Here is a 15459-nt window from a genome sequence, read left to right as displayed (position 1 = left end):
GCCTGAAATGACAGGACACCCTGTAACTCTTCTGACGTCAAATCTCGTACACCCAAATACTTCTCTGCAGCTGCCACCACAACCTCAATTTTCTGTGACTTACGTTCTATCCCTGCTGTACAGTTGATAACCATACTCCGTTTCACAGAATCATGGCTCTCCGGATATACTGTCCCCGTCCATACAGCCAGTTGGGTTCTCAGTATATTGCGTAGACAGGAATAAAAAACTATTCGGTAAGAAGAAAGGCATGGTGTATGTTTCATGATTAACTACTCATGGTGTGATTGTGATAACGTACAGGAACAAGGTATTTTGTTCAGCCGACCTAGAATACATTTAACATTTACATTTAAGTCATTTAGCAGACGCTCTTATCCAGAGCGACTTACAAATTGGAAAGTTCATACATATTCATCCTGGTCCCCCCGTGGGGAATGAACCCACAACCCTGGCATTGCAAGCGCCATGCTCTACCAACTGAGCCACACGGGAGCCACAGAATACCTCACAATCAAATGCCGACCGTATTACCTCCCAAGAGAATTCTCTTCGGTTATAGTCACAGCCGTGTATATTCCCCTTCAAGCCAAAGCCACGACAGCTTTTCAAGTAACTACACTGGACTTTGTGCAAACTGGAAACCACACATACTGAGGCTGGATTTTTGTTGCTGGGGATTTTAACAAAGCAAATTTGAGGCAAATGCTACCGAAGTTCTAACAACACATTGCCTGTGGTACTCGTGCTTCAAAAACTCTCGACCATTGTTACTCCCCCTTTTGTGATGAAAACAAGGCCCTCCCCCGCCCTCCCTTCGGCAAATCAGATCACGACTCCATCCTGCTCCTCCCTTCCTATAGGCAGAAACTCAAACAGGAAGTGCCTGTGCTAAGATCTATTCAATGCTGGTCTGACCAATCGGAATCCATGTTTCAAGATTGTTTTGATCACGTGGACTGGGATATGTTCCAGGTTGCCTTTGAGAATAACATTGATGTATACACGGACACTGTGACTGAGTTCATCAGGATGTTGTTTCCACTGTGACTATTAAAACTTACCCAAACCAAAAAATGTGGATAGATGTCAGCATTTGCGCATATCTGAAAGCGCAAACCACCGCATTTAACCACAGCAAGGTGACTGGGAACATGGTCGAATACAAACAGTGTAGTTATTCCTTCCATTTTTTAAAATTTCATTTAACCTTCATTTAAATAGGCAAGTCAGTTAAGATTCAATTCTTATTTACAATGGCGGCCTACCCCGGCCAAACCCTAACCCGGACGATGCTGGGTCAATTGTGCACCGTCCTATAGAGCTCCCAATCACGGCCGGTTGTGATACAGCCTGGAATCTAACCAGGGTCTGTAGTGACGCATTGAAACAGGCAAAACGTCAGTACAGAGACAAAGTGGAGTTGCAATTCAATAGCTCAGACACGAGACATATGTGGCAGGGTCTTCAGAGAATCACGGATTACAAAGGGTAAACCAGCCATGTCACGGACACCGATGTCTTGTTCCCGGACAAGCTAAACACCTTCTTTGCCCGCTTTGAGGATAACACAGTACCACCGACACATCCTGCTCCCAAGGACTGTGGGCTCTCGTTCTCCGTGGCCAACGTGAGTAAGACATTTAAGCGCGTTAACCCTCGCAAGGCTGCCGGCCCAGACGGCATCCCTAGCCGCGTCCTCAGAGCACGTGCAGACCAGCTGGCTGGTGTGTTTACGGACATATTCAATCTCTCCCTATCCCATCTGCTGTCCCCACTTGCTTCAAAATGTCCACCATTGTTCCTATACCCAAGAAAGCTAAGGTAACTGAACTAAATGACTATCGCCCCGTAGCACTCACTTCTGTCATCATGAAGTGCTTTGATCATATCACCTCCACCTTACCTGACAGCATAGACCCACTTCAATTTGCACACCGTCCCAATAGAGCCACAGACGATGCAATCGCCATCGCAGTGCACACGGTCCTATCCCATCTGGACAAGAGGAATACCTATGTAAGAATGCTGTTCATTGACTATAGCTCAGCCTTCAACACCATAGTATCCTCCAAGCTCATCATTAAACTTGGGGCCCTGGGTCTGAACCCCACCCTGTGCAACTGGGTCTTGGACTTCCTGACGGGCCACCCCCAGGTGGTGAAGGTAGGAAACAACACTTCCACTATGGTAATCCTCATCACAGGGGCCCCACAAGGGTGCTTGCTCAGCCCCCTGCTGTACTCCCTGTTGACTGCGTGGCCACGCACGCCACCAACTCAATCATCAAGTTTGTAGACGACACAACAGTAGTAGGCCTGATTACCAACAATGACGAGACAGCCTACAGGGAGGTGAGGCCAGGAAAATAACCTCTCCCTTAACGTCAACAAAATAAAATGCTGATCGTGGACTTCAGGAGTCAGCAGAGGGTGCACGCCACCATCCACATCGACAAGACCGCAGTGCAGAAGGTGAAAAGCTTCAAGTTCGTCGGTGTACACATTACTGACCATCTTCAATGTTCCACCCACACAGACAGTGTGGTGAAAAAGGCGCAACAGTGCCTCTTCAACCTCAGGAGGCTGAAGAAATTAGGCTTGGCCCCTAAGACCCTCACAAACTTTTACAGATTTTTACAATTCAGAGCATCCTGTCGGGCTGTATCGCCGCCTGGTACGGCAACTGCACCAGTAGCAACCGCAGGGCTCTCCAGAGGGTGGTGCGGTCTGCCCAACGCATCACCGGGGTCACACTGCCTGTCCTCCACGACACCTACAGCACCCAATGTCACAGGAAGACCAAAAAGATAATCAAGGACATCAACCACCCAAGCCACGGCCTGTTCACCCCGCTATCATCCAGAAGGTGAGGTCAGTACAGGTGCATCAAATCTGGGACCGAGAGACTGAAAAACAGCTTCTATCGCAAGGCCATCAGACTGTTAAATAGCCATCAATAGCCGGCTACCACCCGGTTACTCAACCCTGCACCTTAGAGGCTGCTGCCCTATGTACATAGACATGGAATCACTGGTCACTTTTTTTTTTTAAATGGGACACTAGTCACTTTAATAATGTTTACATACTGCTTTACAGATTTCATATGTATATACTGTTTTCTACTGTATATTCAATACCACTCCGACATTGCTCTTCCTAATATTTATATATTTCTTAATTCCATTATTTGACTTTTAGATGTGTGTATTGTTGTGAAATGTTAGATACTACTGCACTGTCGGCGCTTGGAACACAAGCATTTCACTACACCCGCAATAACATCTGCTAAATATGTGTATGTGACCAATAAAATTATTTGATGGGCACCCCTACAATTTACACATACCGCTTCTTTCCCCAATTCTACACATTCCTTTGTCTCAGGCCCTTTTGCACACTTCTCACACCTAGGAACCTCCCTCCTACACACTGCTGTCACATGCCCATAAGCTTGACACTGGTAACAGGGTAATGTATTCGGTACAAAGCTTGTACTGGTTAACTGATATATCCTAACATCACTTTGTCGGGCAAAGCCTCAACATCCAAACTCAAAAGAACAAACTGACTTGTTTCTCCACTCACTCCACCCTGTCTGCGTCACATCAAATGATGAGCATCACAAACACCGAGAATCTTCCCCTTCAGTTGGTCCACTTTCACATTTACCGCTACCCCAGTATTCACTCTTTTCCATGGCGCCCTTTTCTTGAGAGCAAAACAATTCACATCTCTTATCCTCAGTTTGATGTGGAGCACGTGCTCCCTCTGACCAACAGAAACACAAACAATTTTCACAAGACCACTCCGAGTTACCGTCACCGATTCCACAGCACCTAACCCCCTTTTCACTACCCTGAAACCATGGATCAGCCAAAATCAGGGGTCCACTTTTTCCCAAAATGTCAGACTCTTCATTACTGTCAGATTCATCTTTATCCTGACCCTCGGTGCAAGCCTCGGGCTCCGAGAACTTCACCACACCTACCACTTTAATAACTCTACATATATGTACATATTACCTCAATTACCTCGACTAACCGGTGCCCCATATATTGACTCTGTACTGGTACCCCCTGTATATAGCTTCGCTATGGTTATTTTACTGCTGCTCTTTAATTATTTGTAACTTTTATTTTTTAGGTATTTTTCTAAACTGCATTGTTGGTTAAGGGCTTGTAAGTAAGCGTTTCACTGTAATGTCTACACCTGTTGTATTCGGCGCATGTGACAAATAAAATTTGATTTGACCTCTGATACTTCGCCCTCACTCACTTCCATTTCTCCTCCTGTCTTCGATCCGTTGTACAGTCCACTCTGTTTACATTTTCTACCATTTTTCAACAAACCATCTCCCATTTTCCTAAGTTCTTAAACAATTCAAGCACACCCTCTTCCTCCCTCTCTCTTCAACCTCCTCTGCCTCTCCTCCCTAATCCAAGTTTGTCTCCTTATGATAATACTGCACTTGTCCTGACATCTTGTTCTTGCATGTCAGCAACTTTGAGAAAAATATTTTATATCGGAGTTGTGTATGTTGTTCACACGTACAGTGCATTCAGAAAGTATTCAGACCCCTTCACTTTTTCCACATTGTTACGTTACAGCCTTATTCTAAAATTCTACACACAATTCCCCATAATGACATAGTGAAAACAGTTTTTTAGAAATTTTTGCAAAGGTATTAAAAATAAAAAACTGATACCTTATGCTCATAATTATTTAGACTCTTTGCTATGAGACAAGAAATTGAGCTCAGGTGCATCCTGTTTCTATTGATAATCCTTGATGTTTCTCAAACTTGATTGGAGTCCACCTGTGATAAAATCAATCTATTGGACATGATTTGGAAAGGCACACACCTGTCTATATAAAGTCCCACAGTTGACAGTGCATGTCAGAGCAAAAACCAAGTCATAAGGTCGAAGGAATTGTCCGTAGAGCTCCGAGACAGGATTGTGTTACTGCATAGATCCGGGGAAATGTACCAAAACATTTCTGCAGCATTGAAGGTCCCCAAGAACACGGTGGCCTCCATCATTCTTAAATGGAAGAAGTTTGGAACCACCAAGAGTCTTTCTAGAGCTGGCCGCCCAGCCAAACTGAGCAGTCAGGGGAGAAGTGCCTTGGTCAGGGAGGTGACCAAGAACCCAATGGTCACCCTGACAGAGCTCTTGGTTTCATCAGACGAGATAATCTTGTTTATAATGCTCTGAGAGTCCTTTAGGTGCCTTTTGGCAAACTCCAAGCAGGCTGTTATGTAACTTTTACTGAGGTGTAGCTTCCGTCTAGCCACTCTACCATAAAGGACTGATTGGTGGAGTGCTGCAGAGATGGTTGTCTTTCTGGAAGGTTCTCACATCTCCACAGAGGAGCTCTGTCAGTGACCATCAGGTTCTTGGTCACCTCCCTGACCTAGGCCATTGTCCCCCGATTGCTCAGTTTGGCCGGGTGGCCAGCTCTAGGAAGAGTCTTGGTCTGAAGGAAACCAGACACCACACATGGCTCCTCATCCTTGCAGCCCCTGGAATTGTGCCATGGCAGAAAGACGTGGTTAGGAGAGGACAACTCAACTCAAGGCCAGCCAATCATGCCGAATAGTCCTTTGTTTTGACCTCTCACACCTCCCTAGATGGACGCAGACTCGGTTCTTTGTGTGCACTGTGAACCAAAGTACTTTGTACTAAAATTTTGTTTTAATCTTGTTAATAAAATGAAACCTGATTCTGATGTCACTGTTCAGTAATTTAGATTAGATTGAAGTACACCACAAATAGAAGAAAGCCTGTAAAATCTGTGGCACACAGCTCTTCTGTACATTGTCAGCACTTGATGTTCAAAGAATGCCATCGGGATGCCACCGGGCCTCAAGCAAAGTCAGGAGAAGAGGAATGGTGGAAGGTGTGGTGAAGAGCTCAGAACCCGATCCATGCTAGGATATATCAGTTATCCTTTTAGAGCTTTTGTGCTGAATCCACTGTGCTGTTTCATGTGCAACGTTTATGGTCAAGTTACAGAAGTTTGTAGGAGGGAGATTACAATATGTGGGAAATGTGCAAGAAGGCATGGGATAGAGGATTGTGTAGTTTCAGTGGATAAAGTTGTGTGTGTTAACTGTAGGGGTGCCCATGTTGCTGGGGATCGGAAGTGTCCGGTGCGAGAGAGAAAGCTTGAGGTGGGTAGACTCAGAGTATTGCAGAAGCTGTCGTATGCTAAAGCAGTGAAGAAAGTAAAGGATGAAAGATCAAGGGTGAGAGGATCCCTGTGACTAGTAGATCTGTGCCAGCACAGAGGGATAGGCCAATGAGTGATATATGCTTCAGTAAGGTTAGCTGGCTTCTAAGCAATGGTTATCAACTGTACCGCAGAAGTGGAACTTAAATCACAGAAAATAGATGTAGTGGTAGCTGCAGGGAAGTATTTGTGTGTACGAGATTTGACTTCAGAAGAGTTACAGGGTGTAATGAGTGGTGGTGTCCTGTCCTCCCAGGCTGTTGGCATGGTACAGGAGCAGATAGGGTCAAAGTAGTGGAATGGGGTAGTGGGTTTTTAATGAGTGTAAGGTTAGTTGGTAGGGTAATTAAAAATATATTTATTTTCAGTGGTGATCCGTCATTCAGGGCAGGTGGGGCAGAGCCACCTGTTTTGAGTCTCACATTTTTAGCAAAAAAAAAGAACATGTTTTGCATGTTATTTTGGCATTAATACTTGTCACATATCAGTTTGCAAACAATGTAAAAAATAAAATAAATAATTGAGTTGATAAAGTCACATACAAACATGGTCTCTTTTTCTGTGGTGGTGGTGGGGCAGCCAGTGGAAAATACGGAGTGTATGGGGTTGGGAATGTTCTCTAGTTGCACCGTGATTGGCTCAGTGTTCTGTCACTCATGGGGACACTATGTCACCAGCAAATCTAAGGGTAGAGCTATAAAATTCAAGCCACTTGGATGCTGCTATAGATTTACATTAGAAGTGCCCATCCAATAAGGCTCAAGGTAGCTTTGATTGGACTGATCATATTTTCAACATCTTAGCAAGCAGTCATCATCATGAATCAAGTCAACAATATACTGGCAAATCCTTTTAAATCCTTGTCATATGAAGAGAAATAATGAAGAGAAATTATAGATAAAACGTATCGGTGCTCATTGGCCATTGGACATAAACATTACACAACAAGTTGGAAATGGCAAATTCAACAATGAGTGGTTTGGAAGGAATCAGTGGCCAACTGCAAGCATTGCAAAGCAATCACTAATCTGCAATTCAGTGGAGTGGCTGTGTGGTCTCAAGTCTGGGTTTAAGGGTCTCTTTTCCAAGCTTAAAATGATAAACATTCAACATTGGCCATGCTGTCAATTCAGCATGATTTCTTCCACGCTCAAAACAACTGTTAACTCGGAACTGGGAAATCTGATTTCAGTTAGTTCAAGACAAGCATTTCGCTACACCTGCAATAACATCTGCTAATCACGTGTATTTTTCCCCCCCACTTTTATTTAACCAGGTAAGCCCGTTGAGAACAAGTTCTCATTTACAACTGCGACCTGGCCAAGATAAAGCAAAGTAGTGCGACACAAACAACAACACAGAGTTACACATGGAATAAACAAACGTACAGTCAATAACACAATAGAAAAGTCTGTATACAGTGTGTGCAAATGAAGTAAGATAAGGGAGGTAAGGCAATAAATAGGCCAGTGTGGCAAAATAATTACAATTTAGCAAATAAACACTGGAGTGATAGATGTGCAGAGGATCAATGTGCAAGTATAGATACTGTGGTGCAAAGGAGCAAAAAAAAAAAAATTAAATAAACAATATGGGGATGAGGTAGTTGGATGGGCTATGTACAGGTGCAATGATCTGTAAGCTGCTCTGATAGCTGATGCTTAAAGTTAGTGAGGGAGATATGAGTCTCCAGCTTCAGTGATTTTTGCAATTTGTTCCAGTCATCGTTCCAGTATGTGACCAATACATTTGTATTTTAATTTGAACTGGGAACTCAGGGAAAAAACGAGCTCCGACTGGGAAAATACATTTTGAACGGTGATCCAACTCAGAATTGTAGGTCAGGAACTCTGGCCTCTTTCTAGAGCTACAACCTGAAGATCACTGACATCATCATGATTCGACCTTGTTTTTTTCAGAGTTCCCAGTTGTCTTGAAAGCACCATAAATCCAGAGAATGCCAGACTTTGATGACATAATTTGCCTAAGAAGGACCGCCGCGCCACCTTCCTGTTCAAGTGAGCACAGCACAAGAAGGTGAGTCAAAAAATGTATTGTATGCTGCTGCATAAATTATGTAATATGCCAGGGAGATATGCATACTGTAGCTAATAACGTGTACTAGGTGTATGTTGTGTAGTAAGCTGTTAGTAGCCCATGTGCCTCACCCTGATAATTTGGTCTATTTTCCCTTCTTAATTTTGCCTACTGTTCTGATTTGGTGGTGCACATGTAGCCTATAACCTGTTTTAGAGAAATGTAATCATTGAATATTGTAAGAGCTTTCATTGTCTGCTTATTTGCCACCTTTATTTATCATACGGTTCTGACTTGGTGTACAGGGAGAACACTGTAAGAACGGCCCATGTTCTGAATTCTGTCGCTGTACATTTCAAAAGTGCTGAACAAATTGTTATATTGACTATGTTCGTCCTAGCTTGCTCATTAATGTCTTAATCGAAATTACGGATTGCCTTTTATCCGCTTGTTGTCCCCTTATGCCATAGTTTGTACATATCAATTGTCAGTAGAAACTACATTTGTTTAAGCAAGTCAGCCATATCAGCTATGTTTTTTTTAAGGCAGTAAATGAGGCGGAATGAACTGTTTCGCTGCCAGACAAGACTCCGCTGATAGAAAGATGTAGCCAGTGGTAAGGTGTTGGGACTGGTACTGGGACAGATGTAGCAGTGGTAAGGTGTTGGGACTGGTATTGGGACAGAAATAGCAGTGGTAAGGTGTTGGGACTGGTATTGGGACAGATGTAGCAGTGGTAAGGTGTTGGGACTGGTATTGGGACAGCTTTATGTAGGCCCTAACAGATTGTGGGCACCGTTTGTCACTGTTATAGTGCAATTAATGTATTGTTTAGTGTTGTGTAGTGGCTTTGCTGGCATGCATCCCAAATGTTTTTGTTTCTTTGCCCCACCAAGATTTAAAATGCAAAAATCGCCACTGTTTGTATTTTTTACGTTTCCCCTTTTGTATCACAACGCGAAATGGATTTATACTATAGTTCAGTTGGGGGCGGTAATGCAACATATTGGATGCCAACTGCCGTTAAACTTCACCAAAGAAGAAGAACAATTACGCATGTACTCGCTGCTGCCGAAAGAAAACATGGCGCTCGAGGAACCTAATGGAGATTTTCCATATTTACCTTCAGGGGCGGTGGAGGGTAAACTCGCGTTATCCTATGCTCAATATCATTGACATCCACTTTGGTCTAGTATGGTTTATTTATTATTGCTGTGAGCAGAACATAAACAATCAACGCTAGCTTTCAAGTAATACAATACCACTATGCTTGCTAACGGTAGCTATTTAGCCATTTGAGATTCAAGCTCCAAGGTCGATGCAAGGCATTAGTGAAGGAGTAATGTTTGTTAGTAGATTGCTATTTTCAAAGCCACCTTGGCCTTCTGAAGACTGCCTTTTATATGTGTGTACTTTTCGTCTTCTGTGTCTTAAGTAAGTTTGCTAAATCAGTAGCTAGCTAGTGGCCGAGTTGTTCTCGCGCAGCTAGCAGACAGGGGATCCACATAGCACGTTGGGAGCGATGAAACATCTGAAGTCCATTCATTTTCAGTGAAGCGGGTGGGAGGGCCTTTGGGCGATGTGAGCATGGGCAAGGGACGTAAACAGGGCGGACCAAAGTTGGGGAAAGCTGAACTTAATGCAAATACTCCGCGACATCGCGTTATTGACCAATCGAAGCTCACTATAGTTTACAGACCCTATTGGATTGGCTGTTGATACCTTCCACTTCCTAGCCTGTATCCGAATGTACAAGTTAAAGGATCTCGGCCATAAGTGTTAAAAGCTAAGTCTACTAGCTAGCTACAACTACGCATAAACCAATACTATACCGTAGCTGTGAGCTCATCATCACAGGCCATAGAGCATCATAGATAATGATATACCACAGATGGATAGATCTATATGAGTCTTTGGTGATTCTGTGTTTTCTGTTTAATTAACACTGCCATCCATTATTTTTCAGTAAACAGGATGATAAAGGAGAATGGTGACCTGTTTTCTGATGCCCTGTGCAAAGTCTGCAGTGCTGTCCTGAATTCTGACTCACAGAAACTTGCACATTATCAAGTCAGTGATCCCACTTGATTTGGACTCTTATATGGTTGTTTTCTCAATCAGTATACAGAGCAGCAGCTGATGTTTTCATTATTTCGTTCTGTTTTCGCATTCTTTTCAGAGCAAAAAGCATGCCAACAAAGTGAGACGCTACATGAGCATCCACAAAGAAGAGGAGCCCACCATCAAAAGGTTCAAGTTGCCTTCGGGAGACAGCGTAAGTTACTTCTCAGCTAGAAAATGTTTTATCCAGCACTTCTCTTCTCAGTAGAGACAATGTTCATGGATAGAGCTCCCTTAACCTTTTTGTCTTCTTCACGGTTGCTGCCCCCCCATATTCAGGCCAACAGTAATGAAGAGACGGATCGCTCCAAAGCCTGTCTTATATGTAATATGACATTTTCCTCTCCGGTGGTGGCTGAGTCCCACTACCAGGGCAAGGTGCACACCAAGAACCTGAGACTGAAGACTTTTGGCCACCAGCCCCCAGGTAAGAGGCTGCCTACATGGATTGTATTGCCATATGAGATAAGCCTGTTTTAAATGTTCCACTCCATCTGCACACATTTTCTTTTTCTCCTACTGTGTTATTCCTTCATCTCACATGCCTGTATTTTCCAAATGTGCAAAAAAATTACGTAAACTCCTTCCTGTCTGATTAATGTGTCATATCATGCCTTCTATATCTGCCTTCTACCTCTCCAATAGCACTACCTCAGGCCTTGGCCCCAGTAGTGAAGAAGAAAAAGACTCAGTCAGAGGAGGCGAGCAGCGTGGCATCGTCAGGCCCGGCCGAGGACAACCAGGACCACTTCTGTTCCATCTGCCACGCCTCATTCAACAACCCCCTCATGGCCAAGCAGCACTACGAAGGCAAGAAGCATAAAAAACAGCTGACCCAGCAGAAGCTGATGGAGACCTATGGGCCATCCACAGCACCAGGTAGGACCTGGTAGGACCTAAAGCTTCTCACGTTCTGTTCAAAAGCCTGGGGAAGTTCTCCTCAGGAAGACGATCAAAAGGGTTGGAGTCTAGATGGAAATATTTGTATATATTTCACATGGGTATAGAGCTCCAAATAGAGGTGGTATTTGATAAAACATTTCTGACTTGCAACAAGCTACTAAAACTTTGTCCGACACAGTAAGAAAATAGGCACGCATAAAACAAGGAAACGCTCTCCCTTGGGCAGGGTTTCCCAAACTCTGTACACGTTTTGGTTTTAGCCCTAGCACCACACAGTTGATTCAAATAATCAACATGCTTTGATCATTTGAATCAGCTGTGTAATGTTTGGGCAAAAACCAAAACATGTGCCCGTTGGGGTCCCGAGGACCGAGTTTGGGAAATGCTGCCCTAAGGGAAACCTAATTTATAAGAGCCAATCAAATGTGAGCACTAACAGCCAGCACTCCCATTGAAAAGCAAAATAAATCCAATACTGAAGTTCTCCAGACTTCTAATAGACAAGACGAGATTTGGAAGGAGGCCCCGCAAAACTAAGACCAGACAGCCACTGACACCCATGTGGAAAGAAAAACACTTGATTTAGAACTTTGTGAATATGGCCATATGATTATGTAAATTTGAGTTTCTATCAAGTGTAAATAATTGTCTCTGGAGGGTCATATACAGTAGCAGCAAGACAGTACAGGACCTTGTGTACCAATGCCGTATTGGGTCATTGCATGTTAGTGTAATGTCTAAAACGGCATTCCTTGCTAACTAGTCTCTCCTATATGTGTCTCCAGCTTCCACAGTAAAGGGCTATCCATGCACTGTGTGCAACATTGAACTCAACTCTGTGGAACAGTATCAAGCTCACATCAGCGGCTCCAAACATAAGAACCAGTATGTGTCCCTCTTGCTCATTTCCACTCTCCCATGCCCCGTGAGCCAGAAGAAACAACAACAACCACTGCATGCACACACACCAACTGGAGTATACCACTCCGCACGCCCAGATAACTTCTGTTTGGACTCCAAACAGAAGTTATCGTATTCAGAAAATACCTTATTTTTTTTCTCATATTTTAGTCTTTAACATGGCTTTGTTGTAACACGTGTTTATATATTTCCAGTGTCAGAGGGAAGAAAGGGAGCAACCCAACATTTGTCAGCCCCTCTGAAAACCAGTACACAGCAGAAAACCAGCAGTCTGAGTACCGTTATAAGCCTGAAGCCGAACCAGTCCAGGAGGACTGGGGCGCTTTCAACCAGGACTACGAGTGAAGAGACTCCCAGTACCCCTCACCTCTCCACCACAGTTCACCAGCTACTGGTGTCCCTCAGTTAGGGCCAGGAGGATTTCCTGACCACATCACCCGACCAGGAAAAACTCTTTGTTACAGGCTACAACTAGGCCACAGAGTTTTCCCTGTTCATGTCACATGGTCATGTAAAATCCCTGGAAAGAGAGTGTGTCCTCCCTGCTTCTCTCTGTGGTGTCGTATCTGCCTCATAGGTGAATCCTATCTATCTACTCCAGTTCTACTTCATTCTATCTGTACTCAGAGACGGTCAGTCTCCCAGTACATGTGTTGGTTGTGTTCTCAGTCGGTCAGACCAGAGAGGTATAGAGACACCTGGACATGTTGTCTATCATTCCTGTTCAAAATGTCATATTTCAAATTCCGACATAATACAGTACAATGATATGACGTTGGTGTGATGGACTTGCAGTAGTGTTCTGGTTCTATGTGTTATGGTTCTATTTTTATTTGGGCTCATAATCCTTGTTTTACACCCCCCCCCCCCCCCTTCTAGAGTTTTGTCCAACGCATAAATCTTTTGAGCCATCTGTGACTGGCTGAGAGGAAAAAACTCTCAATAACATATCCTGTACGGAAAGTTATTTTTCTTGAACTTTTACTCGTTCTAGTTATTTCAGTTTGCGGATAGCAACATGGAGAGTAACTTGGACTTTCTAAAAAAAATATTATATACATGTAATTTACTGCATCCTCCAACTTCAGTGTTTGTGAGAACCTTCTAGTTTGTTGTAAGTAAAAACTGCCAGATGATAAGTACGTCCTATAATCGTTTTATTATATGTACATGCTTTCATATCAATTTAAAAACAGAGCTGTCACAAACTAACAATACGTTGCAGCAGATAAGCAATGTCATACTCTAACCTTACTCTGTATTAGGAATGCGCTGTCAGTACCAGGGCTTAAAAAGCAATGTAATTTTGTTGTTTTTATTCCTGTTTATTTCTGTTTTCAGTCACATGAAAAATTATATGAAGCACCTTACAATGTGAAATATGCCTCTACTAGACATCTGCTGTGGTATGTCATAGTTGTAGAAATCATAATGTTTTACTCCATAGTTGTCCATCTGTGCTGGTAGGGTCATGAAGGATTGTCTGTATATTGGTGAACATTCTGTCTGAGGGAGTGGCTTTTGGAATGGGATTTGTCTGTGAATGTAAAGATAATCTGAGAGTGTTTCAGTGGTGATGGTGAGACTAAAATAAGCTATTTTAAAAGCTCAATGTTTGGTGTAGTAAGTGCTAATACTTTTTATGTTTTTGCTGCATTTATTGAATGGACAAAAAATATCTACTTGGATATGGGTCGGATTAGTGAGGGATTGGATGTGCATAATCGTCGTAGCAGTCCCGGTTGCGTTACTGACAGACAGTAAAGGATCCTAGATTTGTACTTTTATTGTTTCAAGTGAAATACTATGTTGATCTTTAAAAGCATAAATAGATTTTGATTGATCTTAAGATCCCATTCCCATTATTTCATTTTGTGACGAGTTGTTTTGGCTATGTGAAAGTTTGTCATGTCCTAAGATTGTTTTTTTTCATCAGACATGACAAGTTGAATATCTATTACTGAATGTGTCGCCCTGCCTTTTGGCTGAAGAAACGTTACATTAATTTTGGATGTAATTCATTAGAGGAGGGCTTCTAAATACATTGTAAAACAAGCAAAAATATGGCCTTTTATTTCAGACCTCATTCTTGTTGTATTAGTTATTGTGTTGTAAATTATCAGATTTATTTTCAATACAAACTATGTATGCCTAAAGAAGTGCTAGGGAAATGTGTATCTAGTAAAACAATGTTTTAACTAAAGTCAGATTTCCTGTATTTTCATTCATTCATTTTACAAAATGTATTCCTCACACCCAAACATTTTGTCCGCTCTTCAAGCCCATTACTGTACATTGTCACTGGATGGCGCACTTACTCCTTTCTAGCCTGAGCAATAGATACGCTGGCTCAAAATCAACGTTTATTGGTAGCATACACACATTTTCAGAGGTTATCCCAGGTGCAGCGAAATGCTTGTTGCTAGCTCATAAAGCACAGTAATACCTAGGAATAATAAATACACCCCCCCTTCTAGTTATGACTAGAATACAGTATATACACACAAAGTGGGTGAAGCAGTATGTAAACATTAAAGTGACCAGTTTTCAATGACTACATAGGCCAGCAGTCTCTAAGGTCCAGGGTAGAGTACAGGGTGGTAGCCGGCTAGAACAGTGATTAATGTTCAGGGCAGGGTTCTGGGCAGAGGTCGCCTAGTGGTGACTAACAGTCTGATAAGCCTGGAGATAGAAGCTGTCTCTCGGTCCCAGCTTTGATGCACCTGTACTGTCTCCACCTTCTAGATGGTAGCGGGGTGAACAGGCTGTGGCTCGGGTGGCTGAGGTCCGTTGATGATCTTGGCCTTCCTGTGACATTGGGTGCTGTAGATGTCCTGGAGAGCAGGCAGTGTGCCCCCGGTGATGCGTTGGGCCGACCGCACCACCCTCTGGAGAGCCGTGCGGTTGTAGACAGTGCAATTGCCATACCAGACGATGATACAGCCCGACAGGATGCTCACATTGGGGCATCTAGAAGTTTGTAAGGGTCTTGGGGGCCAAGACACATTTCTTCAGCCTCCTGAGGTTGACGAGGTGCTGTTGCGCTTTCACCACGCTGTCTGTGTGAAGGGACCCTTTCAGGTTGTCAGTGATATGTACGCAGAAGGACTTGAAACTAGACCCACTCCACTTCGGCCCCGTCGATATAGATGGGGGCGTGCTCTGCTGTCTCCTATAGTCCACGATCAGCTCCTTCGTTTTTAGTTGACGTTAATGGTGAGGTTATTTTCCTGTCACCACT

The 15459-nt window shown here is 43.4% G+C and overlaps 1 protein-coding gene across 1 annotated transcript; it reads left to right on the top strand.

Annotated features, from left to right (window-relative positions):
- The first annotated feature begins 9274 nt into the window (after positions 1–9274).
- On the top strand, positions 9275–14421 carry LOC139531913 (zinc finger protein 346-like). The gene is made up of 7 exons (XM_071328869.1): positions 9275–9414; positions 10240–10343; positions 10453–10548; positions 10674–10821; positions 11040–11273; positions 12083–12182; positions 12413–14421. Exons 1-7 carry the CDS (start codon positions 9330–9332, stop codon positions 12561–12563), a joined length of 918 nt encoding a protein of 305 aa, XP_071184970.1. The 5' UTR covers positions 9275–9329; the 3' UTR covers positions 12564–14421.
- The last annotated feature ends 1038 nt before the right edge of the window (positions 14422–15459 follow it).

This window comes from Salvelinus alpinus, chromosome 1 (assembly GCF_045679555.1).
Source record: "Salvelinus alpinus chromosome 1, SLU_Salpinus.1, whole genome shotgun sequence".
Lineage (NCBI taxonomy): Eukaryota > Metazoa > Chordata > Actinopteri > Salmoniformes > Salmonidae > Salvelinus > Salvelinus alpinus.
The sequence above is the reverse complement of the archived record's forward strand: the minus strand, read 5'-3'. Positions and strand labels throughout refer to the sequence as shown.

Coding starts and splice junctions, on each gene's coding strand:
- LOC139531913 (XM_071328869.1), top strand. CDS start 9,330: ATGTACTCGCTGCTGCCGAAAGAAAACATGGCGCTCGAGGAACCTAAT. Junction 10,549..10,673: donor AGTTGCCTTCGGGAGACAGC/GTAAGTTACTTC, acceptor CCCCATATTCAG/GCCAACAGTAATGAAGAGAC. Junction 11,274..12,082: donor TGGGCCATCCACAGCACCAG/GTAGGACCTGGT, acceptor ATGTGTCTCCAG/CTTCCACAGTAAAGGGCTAT.